General features: G+C 34.5%; 1 protein-coding gene across 1 annotated transcript in view; it reads right to left on the bottom strand.

The window, feature by feature from the left end:
• LOC134529381 (tyrosine-protein phosphatase non-receptor type 12-like) overlaps positions 1-14,072 on the bottom strand; it is a 98,319-nt gene that overhangs the window by 27,593 nt on the left and 56,654 nt on the right. Inside the window, exons 7-8 of the mRNA XM_063363380.1 lie at positions 12,375-12,554; positions 4,466-4,515 (exon numbers count right to left, since the gene is read on the bottom strand). Of these exons, the coding sequence (XP_063219450.1) occupies positions 4,466-4,515; positions 12,375-12,554 (230 nt within the window). The remainder of the gene's footprint in view (positions 1-4,465; positions 4,516-12,374; positions 12,555-14,072) is intronic.

The raw sequence follows: 14,072 nt of genomic DNA, 5'->3' as shown, positions 1-14,072 counted from the left end.
GCTTTCGTGAATAACCTGTTAACTAATCAGCGGTAGGTAGTTACCGTTTACTGATCCCTATGGATGCTGTATTTTTAGGGCTGCATGCAATGTTTACAAACATGTTTTCGCCTTTTTAATTTTTTGAATTCCCTTAACGTTTGTGTGAAAGGTTGGTGTTACTAGGCGAGTCACATATAATTACTTTTTTTGTTACAAGTTGTGATTGCGATTTTGTGTATGGTAGAAATTTGCAGAAATGCCGAAAGTTGTAGTCTGCCTTGACTCGAGCAAATGAGTTCCCTGCTGAAGGCTTTCATTCCAGTGACAGAAAGATTTTGTTTTGTAAGTTCTGTAACGCATGTGTGAGTTGGGAAAGAAGAGACACTATAGTAAAACATATAAAAAGTGAAAAGCATATCAATAATAAAAGAATTTCAAGTGCAAAAAAGGCCATCCTTCAGCAAACGATTGGTAGCAGTTTGCAGGTTGTTAACAAAAGAAAAAATGCAGCGGATAATTTTGAACTCAAGACTACAATAGCATTTATGAAGGCAAATATTCCTCTTGAGAAACTACAGGAACCTAGTATCAGAGACTGGATGCATGAATTTGTTGAAGGTTAGTTGTAAATATGTTTTTTGTCGAAAATTCTTCTACAGCCTCTACAGATCAGGCCGTATGTATTTACTAATTATTGCAAATTGGGTTTGACATTTACAAATTGTTACAAGCCAACAAATACTAGCATCATTTTTTATCTCTTTCAGTAATAATAGTATTAAAATATCTACATTTATTAGGGATTATTTTTCAGGGGCTGGAGATTTGCCAACAGTCAGAACATTGAGAGAAAAGTATGTACCAATAGTAGCTGAGGAAAGATTTGCCACCATTAAAGCTGAAATTGCTGGAAAATATCTAGCGGTTTTGGCTGATGAGACCACAGACAAGAGAGGGAAGTGCATCTTTGAAGTACTTTTCTGCCTCATGGAACCAAATGCGTCTCAGAAAGTTTTTCTTGCTGGTGTTAATTTCCTAGAAGCTGCCAATTCTACCCATTGTTCCAGAGCTGTGCTAGATTCTTTGAAAAAGTATGATGTTAGCTACGATTCAGTAGTTGCTTTCGTCAGTGATGAGGCTCATTACATGTCCAAGTGTAGTGACTGTCTCAAAGTCATTCTGGGTGACGAAGTATTGCATGTGCAGTGCTGAGCTCATAAGCCCTGCATTGTAGGCAATATCTGGCCTAAAGTTTGTACTGAACTCAACAATGCAGTTGTTAAGTGAAAGGCAGCGTTTCAGAATACTAGGAAACGCAAACATCTTTACACACAGTTTCTGACCGAGAAATATTCAGGCACTGACAAGAAAATTTGTCAGTTTCCTGTTCCAGTCCTCACTCGCTGGAACAGCTGGTTCACGTCAGTGTTGTATGTTTCTGAGTATCTGACTGACATAGTTGAGTTTTTCAGTCAAACGAAATGCAAAAATCACCAAATGCGGGAGTAGAGTTTTTCAATGCTATTCCGAAGTCAGATATTCAGAAAGTACACATCCAAGCCGTGTTTGTTCGAGAACATGCTGCACAGTTGATGGAACTTATAGACTGTCTGGAGGGGTCTTCATATCTAACCAGCCATATTCTTTGTGGTAAACTTTCGAAACTGAAAGATGGTTTTTCAGTAGCAGCAAATGGGATTTTTGAATCAGAAACTGCTACTTTACTAGAAGATTTAGGAAGCAAAGTTCTACAGGCCGAAGTAAAGCAGACCCTCCAGCGTACTGCATCAGATTCCATGGATAAGCTACAAGAGCAAATGTCAAGAGATCCTTGCAGGAAGACATTTGAAGTGGTGGGAAAGCTGTTCAACCCTTCTAGTGTTGTCCTCAATGACGTGAACAGCAGCTTGGTCATATCATTTCAAAACCTTCCTGGCATTAAATTTACTGTCTTGACACCATCCGACATTGCTTGTGGTTACACACGATTTAAGGAAATCAAAGTAGAGGCAGAAAAGAAACAGCCTGATGTTGTAGAAGTGCTTCTTTCCACGAAGCATGAGTTTCCTGCTTTTGTTTGTGCTGCACTGAGAGCTGTTTGGCTGCCATGTTCGAACGTTGACAGCGAGAGGTGTTTTTCTTCCTATGGTACAGTTGTGACAGATAGGCGGGACAACTTACAGGAGGAAAAAACAGAGATAATGACTATGTTTTCTTTTGACCAGTCTTAGTGACATTTCCAAACTTTTTGCAAGCAAAAAAAAAGATTCAACAAAAATTTTTTATTCAAGCTCATCATTGATTAAGATTCATATCAGTTTGATGTGTACATGCATGTTGTGTTGTGTCAGTTTGTTAAGGGTGTAAAATATTAGTGTTTAAGTGACTTATTAGTGGCAAAATAATGTGTACAGAATTCAAACACTGCTTAAATATGGATCTGTGCTGAAAGATAAGTGTTTTATTGTAAATAGTCGGCTTTTAGTGACGTGAGAGCATAATATTTTTTCACAGCTTTTCATGTTTTTTTAACACTTTTTAGTTTTTGTTTTACGACTTTTGAAAAATTTTATTTACCGAAAAGTTCATGTCCCTAGTTATTGTTTTTGTATTCTCGTGCACACCCTTGCAACCTCTTTACAATGTTGGTGTGCATGTCACAATTGTAATAAATAATAAATAACCTAACCAACCATTTACACAACTTAACAGTATTTTAAATGTAGGTAACATAACCTAACCAACCACTTACACAATAAAATACTAGTAAACTAATATAAATATCATAGTGCAGGTTTAAAGAATCAGCAAATACATTGTGAAGAACTGGAAAATACTATTAAATGTATTTTATTTTTATTTTTTCAGAAGAGCACCTACTATATAAATTACTAAAATAACTAACCAAACAGCAAAGCCGAACCTATTCTGAAGCATGAATATAAACCCATAAGAATTTAAGTTTGGCCAATTTTTGGTAATGCTGTCAAAATACTATTGTAACAAATCATTAAATTAACTGCAAATATTTGTTTTTTGTTTCCACCTAAAATACTGGAATATGTTTAAAATTATTCCAAAGTTGATGTCAGATCACCAAATAATACAAGTAAACATCTATATTAATTCATATTGCAATATTAGATACATTAAGAGGCTAAATGAAATATGTTAAAGATGAATACTAATATTTCAGTTTACAGTGAACTTGCATCTGAATTCTACAAAAAAATTTGTAATACTGTCATAGTTTTGAAAGTCAATTAATAATAAAACCATAGTTTAAAGGTTTATTTAAAGTAGATTTTGGTTAACTGTTTAAGCCAACTAAACTAAAAACATTACCTAAGATAAATTGCAATAAAAATACATAATCTGACCTCTCAATGAACCTTACCTACGTTGTTTAGTGCATTAACCATTGTTAAAATATGTCTTTGTTTTCACACTTAATTCTGTGTGTTCAAATGCTGAGAATAGTTAATTTTTGATAGTGCTTATGAATGCTTTTAAGCCATTGTGCTGTATTTAAGACCACAGTTCGGGAAATAAAAGATGGTGCTGCTGTGTTATGGTTCTTTCACTACAACACAAGTGTTGTTACAATGGTTAGGATACATTCGCTCAAGTATTAGGCAAGGATTTGTGACAGAAAATTAATTTTTTTGTGTGATTTTGTGTTTATTTGGTGCTCATTAAATGGGAAAATAAAGTAAACCCAAAATGTAATAAAAAAAAGGATGCTAAGGTAAACAGCGTAGGAAACTTTTGGTGCTGTATTATTCAGATGTTTTAGGCTGGAAAACGTCTTAAGCTGTGTTGTCTTAAACTTGTTTTAATGTATAACTAGGCTAAGAAGTGTAATTTTACTTACTCCTCATGCCATCACTAAATTAGATCTGATGTAATAAAATTTAAAGTATTTTTTAATTTGTAATATGGAAATGTTTTGGAATTTGTAAGCCTCAAATTTGCCAGATTCCATTCTGCTTCCCAAAGGAATATATTTTTCTCCCACAAAAATTACCAGAAACAAAATTCCCTACTCTGCCCAGCTCTACTAAATATAAGCAAGTCAAAGCTAAAATAAAAAAAAATTAAAAAAAAATTAAAAAAAACCCACCACAGACACACTGATACTCATACTGACTACACAGCAAAAAAAGCAGTAACATAAGCCAATTTTTCTTCAGAAAATAGTCTAAACAAATGTCGAGATGAAATAGGTAGCAAGCAAAAAGTCCTGAAATCTAAAAAGTCAATAAAAAATCATTTATGAATATTTCCAACCAAATGATCACAGCACATGATTTAAATTGCAGTTAGTGTTCAAATGTTTACCAGCATTTTAGATAGTATACTACTAGTACAGTTTGAAAAGACACAAAACCTTAAAAGGTTTTCACATCACTGTATGTAGTTTATTTGAATAAAGTTAATTATATTACATAAAATGTTGTTTTTTAACATGATAATTTAATACCTCTTTCCTTTCAGCATAGTGGTTGTGTGCTCTTCTTACATCAGCATCATCTGAAAAAGCATACATATTAAATATTTAGTTCAGCACTAATAAATGAGAGGAGAAGCTATCTTCAGCTATGATTTTTCTACGATATAGCAAAAACATAGTACATAACAAACTGATACATAGTTGTGGCAATGTAGTTGAACTATGGAAGAACAAGGTTGGCTACTGCATGATATTGCCGCTGGTCAGCTAGGAGGTAGTTCATTACCATGCCTTACTCTTGGCTCCAAATGAATCCTGTTAACATCCCTTCTCTCGATTGTCTTGTTACTCTGAACATCAAAACACTTCAGTCCTCTTCATTTTGGACTTGATTCAAAAGAACTCTGGTTTAGATCCTGATCTGACCGTCATTTCAGTTTTCCATGGTTTCTCAAAATCACTCCCAGCCAATTCTGGGATGGACAATTCCTTCCCATTAGGCCTGTTTTGTTTGGTTGTGATATCATTTCTAGTGAACTACCTGTAAACAAGACCTTAAAACCTAATACAATAAACTTTTCCTTCCCCTTCTTAAACCTTCTTAAGGTCATTTATTGTTAGCTCAGAAAGTCGTTTGACACTGCACTTAGCAGAAAAAGAAACACCAGACTATGTAACAAACATTTAACTGCAGTTACATAACCAATTTACTGCTATGCTGAAGCAATTGTCTGCACCTAGCCTATCAGCGGTCTGGTTATTATTGTGTCTATTTGCTTAGTTACTTTTATTTAAAAGTAAATTTCCAGAGAAACAAAAATAAATGTCTTAATAAGGTTTCCCGGTGCCTGGATTATACAAATCACTGTCCTTCAGCGACAAAACTGACTAAAATGCACTGAAATTTATGAATGCCCTTCTGTAAGAATTTAGAAAGCTAAAGATGCATTGCCTACCCAGAAATGGAGTTAAGGGCCAGTGGGAGTTTGAGGAAATATCACATTTTAGTCACAACATGCATTTGGGTTGAATTAAAATAATTAAATTAATGTATCCATGAGGTACTGACTAATTTATTAGTTACAGGTGTTTCAAAACAGACCTAATTAATGTGAGATTGCTTTGATTATTCAAAATATTTTGCATAATTTGTGAGTGTATGGTGTACAATTGAAAAATGATATCTAATTCTTTAAATATTATCATTAAATTAAAAAATATGAAAGTAGTAGTTCTACTGAAAAATCAACAAAGAAAATATAATTTACCAGGAATGGTTTTGTTTTTTAACGATGTTTACATTCATAAATATTAATATGTGAATTCTTGGATAACATTTTAATCAGAGAAATACCATTAACATAGGCCAACTATGTATAAGTGGGTGTACAACAGTTTGGTTTTAAAATTATTTTGATGATCATTAATTTTACTGGCGATCTTGGATCTTGTTATTAACATGCCTGCCTGTTGAATACAGTAAATCCTTGTTAAGAAAATTCTCAAGGTCCATAGAAATTTAGACTTATTAACAGGGAAATTTTATTTTAACAGTAAAACTGTATAGATTTATAGGTCTAGTGCTATTTTTGTTAAACTTTTTACGCAGGATATATTCTTAAGAAGGTTTTACTGTATTAATAAATATCACATTTTCTAGAAAACTGGAAAACAATATCTTGTCACATGATGATACATGTTATTCTGATTCACATGGAGCTAGGTGGTGCAGCGGCAACATATTTAAACTCGTATTCTGGAAGTTCTATGTTCAATTCTCAATCTGGCCATCCTGATTTCAGTTTTCCATGGTTTCCTAAACTCACTCCAGAAAAAACATATGATCATTTCTTACTACAGGCCATAGTATATGCCATTCTCAATAAACCTGATTTTTTACTGCGCGTTAGTTTTCTAATGACCTCATTGATGAAACGTAAAGCTGAAGCAAATTTTTTTGAATATTCAGGTTTATGTCTTATTTCTGCAGTTCTTCAATAATCATCATATCAGTACCAACAATAGTTTAATATAACTGTTTCATTACAAACCATCATTTCAGTTTTATGTTAGCAGTGAAAAAACAGCAAAATATTACAGCTCAAAGTTAAGAGAATTTGGGCTTATGAATCGTTATGTTTCAATAAATGAGTATCATTTTGTTTGGAACATGTTCATTAATTAAATGGCTCATTTTTACTGCAGATATAAATATGACTCCTCATAACCTTATCCATAAAATAAGCATCTTTAATGCATTTTATATGTTTGAGGTTCTAAATAGTTTACAATTTTGAAAAAATTAACCTCTATTTGAGGTAAGTGTATCGTTAGTCGTCATCGCATCAGAAGTCGTCACTTATGGAAAAAATGTATATTAAGTGCAAAAATGCAAATTCTCGTGAGTGAAACCTATTATAATTCAGAGCAAAAGTTGTTTGGTTTATCAACATAAAGATCTTTGGAACGTACATGATTACAGAAGGGGATTCCCACATCTAAGAATGTAGTGTACCATATTCTAAGATGTGAATTATACTGCTGCTGGTTTGTGTTAAGAAGGTTAGTAATTAATGTTTTTATTAATTGTATTCAAGTTTCTTTTACGGCAATGATTATGTTTGTATGCTTCTGAGAGGTGTTAAGCATGATATCTAGCCCATGAAGTCTAACGATAATATGCAAAATACAAAAAAAATAGGGGGAGGGATGTGACAAGCACTTGGTCACTTAATACCATAAATCACCAGTTTTTGTCATGCCTGACGAACACTGGGACATGTCAGTTATTTTATAAATGGAAAATCAGCAATTGCTAAAATTTATACACATATCCCTCAATTAGCAAAACTAATTTGTTCCTTAAAATGGTTGTGTTATTCAAAATCGCGTATTCTGAAGCATAAGTTTCTATAAATAGCAAGGCTAATTTATTTACAGTGTTTCAAAATTGTGTAGGAAAATATACTTTACGTAATATAAATGTGTTGAATAACACTTAACTATAAATATGTCACTGCGTAACGGGAGATACGTGGTTATGTCAGCTGGCTGACTTGCCCGCCCGGGCATGACCTTCAAATCACGTCGCGTACCTTTCCAAACCATCCTTTACTGACAGTGAAACCGATATTACTGTCCGGATAATTACATTTTAATTTTTTAAAAAATTAAAGTGCTTATTCGCGTATCACCACCTGGTTCACACCAATCCTGTCAGGCCAATGATTATTATTTTCATTGCAACATTCATTTAACAACCTTTTCCACATGAATCATCTAATCATTTCTGTTCCAGTATCTAATGTCAAATATATTCCCGGTAGTACAACCAACAGCATCAGTCTTATATAAACTTTTGGTAAGAGTCCTTATTTCGTACGATTGTGCGCACAGTTGACTTGCTTAAAACTAAAGTGCGACAAACATAATTGTGGCCTTCATGACAATTTGTGCGCCGTAATAATTCTAGTTTTGTCTCAAATACTTGAACAGGATGCATTATGAGTGATCAAGCACATACAGTTACCGGCAGCTGAATGGGCAGACGTTGCTTTTGTTTGAGTGAATTCCCTGCCACTGGCTAGACTGAGTTCACGGCTTGGTTTGTGGCCAGGCGACAACGGTACGGCACGGCGGCATACGCGTGGTGGTAAAAACATTTGGTCCTTATTTACACTCCATAGCCGCATATTTAACTTGCCATAGCTGATGTTTGTACAAAAGCCGATACCGCAGACAGACCTGCTCGTGCATCTCTTCCCTCCTTGTTTGGCTAACTGTATCCCATGGCACATCTGTTGTTTACAGAAGTTGAAACAGACTTTGTGGCGTCGTGCCAGTTGAAATTTACAGATGTGCTATTCAAGACTGGGGCAGTAAAACTCACATCGCGCTAAATGAATCCGCGCAATTTGAAGACGTGCTACGTGAGGGATAGGTGTATTACATTATGATGAGTTACCTGTGTCTGTAAAACTTCCAACCAGTAATCAGGACCAGTAGTCATCATAGGTGACTACCACTGGTACAGAGCCATGACGAATATTAGAACATTAGATGAAACACGTATTTTACTATAAATCATTAAATTACTGAAATTAGAATTATTTGGAAACTTAACCTCATGAGTTAATTTTGCCTCCCCAATGTTATATTATATAATTTTGGTTCAGTAATAGTGTTGAATTATTTTCATTTCACAAGAAGAATTACAATTTTTTTGACGTGACAATGTCTAATAAATCGATGAACGCCGGCTGCACGCACGAAAAAGTGTCCCGTTACGCACATTGTCCCGTTTCGATGTGTGCCGTTACGCTCATTTTATATTGCTCCTTGCTAACCTGAACCTCCTAGCATTGCGACAGAGTCAGTGGCATAGTTCTGTTTTTATACATTACAATGTAACATTTTCATTGCTCTTTGCTAACCCGTTCCTCCTAGCATTGATGCAGAGTCCGTGGCGCAAATATATTATTTTTGACTGCATCTTGGTGTTGGGTAAGCCATTTTCCTTCACATCATCCTTGAAACACTCCCATTCGTTTCCTACTTTTCCTATCATCGTCCCATCCTTAACAGAATAACACAGATTGGAAGAAGTTAAATAGCAAACATGTATAAAGGTTATAGTTAAAATAATCTTTTCGTTAAAGTAATAAACATATTTAAATTAATGAGTGCAAATAAAAGTAAATTTATCAATTAGATGGTGGATTTCATTTCACTCCTTCTTTGTATCCATACAAAATAGTGATAATTCAATAAAAATAATTTTATTTTATTCATAAAAGGTATGCAATCATTTCATCAATGTTTTGTTATGACGTTGTCACGTTAAACTATCGTCCGTAAACCGACTTTACCGACAACCAATTTGTTTAAAAATGATTTAAGTATTGTTTTAAAGTAATTATGTATTGGATATAAATTCTGTATATTAACACATAAAACTTGGTGTTGCAGTGGCATGCTAAGAGGAGGCATATTGAAATGTGAGTCCCACCAGATGGAAGAGGTTTTGCAGGCAGTGAAGGATGGGGTGTTCATCAAACAGGCCTCGGAAAGACACGGTGTTCCAAGAAACCCTTTTTTCCAAAAAAGTAAAAGGAAAAATGCCTGTAGGAAGAAAAATGGGACCTGAATCATGGCTCAAGAAGGAGGAGAGCATGCTAGTGAAGTGGGCCCTTTCTCTCTGCAAAGCAGGATTCCCGATTACTATGGAAGATTTGCAGAATCATGTGCAGCAGCTAACTAAACAGTTGAAGAGGGGCCTTTTCCTTTTAAAGATGGGTGGCCAGGTACGAAATAGTGCACATCTTTCCTTAAAAGGAATCCAGCTTTAACCTTGAGAAATGCACAGGATTTGACTTCCAGTCGGGCAGCTGTATCGCAGGGACAGATCTCAGCATGGTTTGGGGAAGTGTACAAAGAAAGTATTAGGATGGAAACCAGCTGGAGAAGTCCTATCTGATCCAAGAAGAATTTTTAATGAAGATGAGTCTGCTTTTTTTCCTCAACCCTTAGGGGAACAACGTTCCGGCCAAAAAAAAAAATAAACAAAAAGAAATTTTCCAACAAGTTAAATCTGATGAGAAAGAATGTGCAACAGTCTTATTGACTGGGAATGCAGCTGGTGAACTTTGCCCATCATTGCTGTGCTTAAAATATGAAATACTTCCACAAGATATTGTAGCAGGAATACCTTTCGAGGTGGGAACTGGAAGGTCACCAAATGGTTGGATGACCAGTGAAGCTTTTATGAATTTTTGACCAACATATTTCACCCAGGTTGGTGAAGGAGAATTCTCATCATAGTTGACCATTCGTCACACCTCACATTGAACAGCAGCACATTCAGCACAGAACATGGGATAGTTTTAGTGGCATTATAACCAAATACTGCCCATATACTGCAACCGATGGCGGGGTTTTCAAGTCACTTAGAAGTGGATGAAAAAATGCAATTCATGAGTGGCGACTGCAGAATGTGGCAAACAATGAAGAGCCCACACTAAAGAAGAAAGATTTTGCCAAACTGCTGGATACTGCAATCGACAAAGTTGTAACCCCAGAATTTTGCAGCAATCATTTAAAAAAAGTTAAATTTTCCAATAGAATTCTTGGGCAGTAGATGAGGACAAGTTTATGTCTAGGTCCACCAGTGACCTATGCACACCAGCTCTAGCACTTCCCTCACCTACACCCTAGACTACAGAAAGTAATGTTGGTAGTTCTGAGATTTTTGGGGACATGACAATGTTTGAATATTGGAGACATATTAAATTTTAGGAAAAGGTCAAAATCAGCTCAATTGGCCAATGTGAAGAACTTCACTTCCAAATTCAAAAAACAATACCTGAAAAATCATCTACGCTTCCAACTGCTGTTGAAGAAGTACACACAGTCATTGAGGACCTTGTTTTCATCAATTGCTTCTGGAGCACATTACATCAACATCAAAAGGTCTTACTGTTGTTTCCACAGAATAGTTAATTCCCTATCCTTTCAAGCAAGCATTGTTTTTTGGTCTTCTCAGAAGTCCAAGTAAAAAAAAAAAAAAAAAAAGAAAAAAAAAAAAAAAAAAAAAAAAAAAAAAAAAAGCACTGACAAAGAAAATTTCTTCTGTTGCTATTTCAGAATGCTTGGCAAGATTACTTTTCCAAGAAAGAGAAGGCAAAAATGGATTTGCAAAAGCAAAAGGAAAAATGGGTGGCTGAAAGATTGAGAACGAAGGTGGAGAAAGAAAAACAGAAAGCCAAACAGAGGAAAGTGGTTGAAAATTCATCAGCTTCATCGGAGGAAGAATAAATTGTTCCTATGGAATCTTTCGTTGAATGGAGTGGGGAACATGAAGAAGAAGAATGTGTAGAGTTGGAAGAGATGACTGATGAGAATTTGCGACTTGGAGCTTTTGTAGTCGTCACATTTATAAGTGGAAAAAGGGTAGTTAGCAAAGGGTTGTTAGGAATAATAAGTTTAGTTTTAATCAATTTACATGTATTATTGAATTTTCATTAAGCAAAGAGTTGATAACAGTTTAGATTTTATTTACTATTGTGAATTTTTCAGTCATTAAGGTCACAATTTAAGTTTTAATGTTTTTCAAGTGATTCTCATGTGTTACATACAAATTTGCTAATTATTGCCATGCTTATATTTTCCAATGGTATATCCAAGTGTTGCACAAAATATCTTTGTTTCAGCTTTATTTATTGTAACTGTACAGATGTATAGGTAAGTTGTGCATGTGTAATATAATTTTAATTAATTGTTTATGTTTTTTATATTTACAAAAAAATACATTAATGTAATTCCCCTTAAAAGTTTGAGTTTCATTAAAAAAGTGTTAAAACCTAAAAGGCACTAAATTATAATTCCAAATCCCTGATTGCAATATGCAAGTGCCAAAATCACGCATAACGACTACTAACTCAAAATAAAACTTTTTTTTTTTTTTCATAATTATAGATATACTAAAATAATTAGTTTTCATCTAAAAATGGTTGATACCACTGATGAGGTTAAACACAAACACATAAGAAGCACTAATACACAAAGGTTAGGTAGGCTACCTTAAGTAGAGAATTTACTATAAATAATTTCCAAGAAAACAGCAAAATCTGACAATATCCACTTACTAGTGCAAGCTAAGCTGACACTCCTAATGGACATGCTGATACTGTCCCCTGTGGATTAAGGATTGACAGCTGTGCCATTTACAAACAAATGATATTGACCCATGAGGTAGAAGCCAAAGAAGTTTACATTAAATTAATTTGTATGCAGAATAACATGTTCATTTGCAATAAAGAAATAGGAACAAATTTTTTCTACCAAAGTTTGGGCACCTGATTTAATGCATAATATACCAAGAGTTCACTGGCAAGTTATTAGCAATTCACAAAAGTACATCTAAGTATCAAAATAAGAAAACCTTTATGGTTTTTCCAGACTGACAAAGGGGCTACTGCACCCTCACTGGTCTCGATGAGACTGTGTCGCAGCAGTACTATACTTGCATGCCTGCGGACTCTGGGAGAAGTTGCAGGCATGCATGCACACAGCACCATGTCATCCTGGGAGCCTTGTCGGAACTTGACACCAGCCACTAAGCCTGAAACCAGAGAACCATACCAAGTCTACAAGCTCATACACATACATTTTTTAATCGAAATTTTTTAGATTACATTAATTTATGAACTTGTATCTTTTTTGTTTAATTGAATTCACATATTTCTTATTGTACGGTTACAAAATGTAAAGTTTCTAAAGTTGTGCACCCTGTTTATAGCCGGACATTTAGCCATAGCTAAAAAGGCACCTCTAAGTCCTAAGGGAGAAAATTATCCACTTTGCGACTTATCCACGGTAACTAAAGTATAATTCAAATTTAATCTAAGTATTGAAATAATTTACTAACATAATTATCTGAAAAAATTTTGAGGGCAGTTTTGATATCTACATAATTTATACTTCTTTTAAATGTGACTAATTATAGCTTGAATTCATTTGCTAACACCAGATGTATCACAAATTACCAATAATGTTGGTGTAAGTTATGTACCGTAAACTGGGGATACTTTGAACATGGGGGGAAACTTTGAACACTTTTTCAGAAATTGATATTGACATATATAAAAAGTTTTCCTGTCTAATTCACAGATAAATGTTATGTGGGTATGTTTTTGAACTATATTTATGTGTTTTGATGCAACTGGCGTACAGAGTTTTGTACTCATCTCTTTGGTGGATATTCAAAATGGTTGCTTATTTTCACTAAAATTAATATCTGGGACAACTTTAATCTCTAAAAAGGTTAGTTTATAAGTTAACCACATTATTTATTGGTTTTCTAGTTTAAAAAGATGTTTGTAATATATTTTACTCATGAGCAGTGCATTGATTTGGAATATTTGCAGGTTATGTTCAATAACTACAAATTTGAAATTTTCTAACCTAAAATGGGGTAACTTTGAACATTGTTCAAAGTTCCCCCAAGCCGAATAAATTATTTCATTTATTCCCTCTTCGCTGTTTATGCTTTTTACTATTCAGCTATGGTACTTTGTTGTTAAAATGTTATTTGTGTTGTGTTATATGAGTCTGTATTTGTTTTGTTTGACAGATAATGCCAAGAAAACATTTTCGTAGGATAGATGCACGTGCATACCAGAATTATTCCACACAAAATCTGGATCAAGCTCTGAAGAATGTGTTGCAAGGGAAAATGACATTAAGAAAAGCTAGTAAGCGATTTTCTATTCCATTGGGAACCCTAAGCCTAAGTTAAGAAATAAACACACGAATAGCATAGGACGACCATTAGTATTTTCTGCCGATGAAGAAAATAGTTTTGTTGACCACTTGATAAAGGTTGCTGAATGGGGATTTCCGTTTAACACATTATACCTAAGAATGATGGCTAGTGTATATTTAAACATTAAAGGCCGCACAGTACCCTGTTTTAAGAATAACATTCCGAGTACTGATTGGGCCTTAGCCTTTCTGAACAGGCACAGAGCCAAAATATCCAGACGTATGGGTCGAAACATCAGCATAAGTAGGGCTTCCTTGTCTGCTGAAACAGTAAAGCAGTACTTTGACAATCTAACTGCTACACTATTAAATGATG

Source organism: Bacillus rossius, chromosome 2 (genome assembly GCF_032445375.1).
Source record: "Bacillus rossius redtenbacheri isolate Brsri chromosome 2, Brsri_v3, whole genome shotgun sequence".
Taxonomy (NCBI): Eukaryota; Metazoa; Arthropoda; class Insecta; order Phasmatodea; family Bacillidae; genus Bacillus; species Bacillus rossius.
The sequence above is the reverse complement of the archived record's forward strand: the minus strand, read 5'-3'. Positions and strand labels throughout refer to the sequence as shown.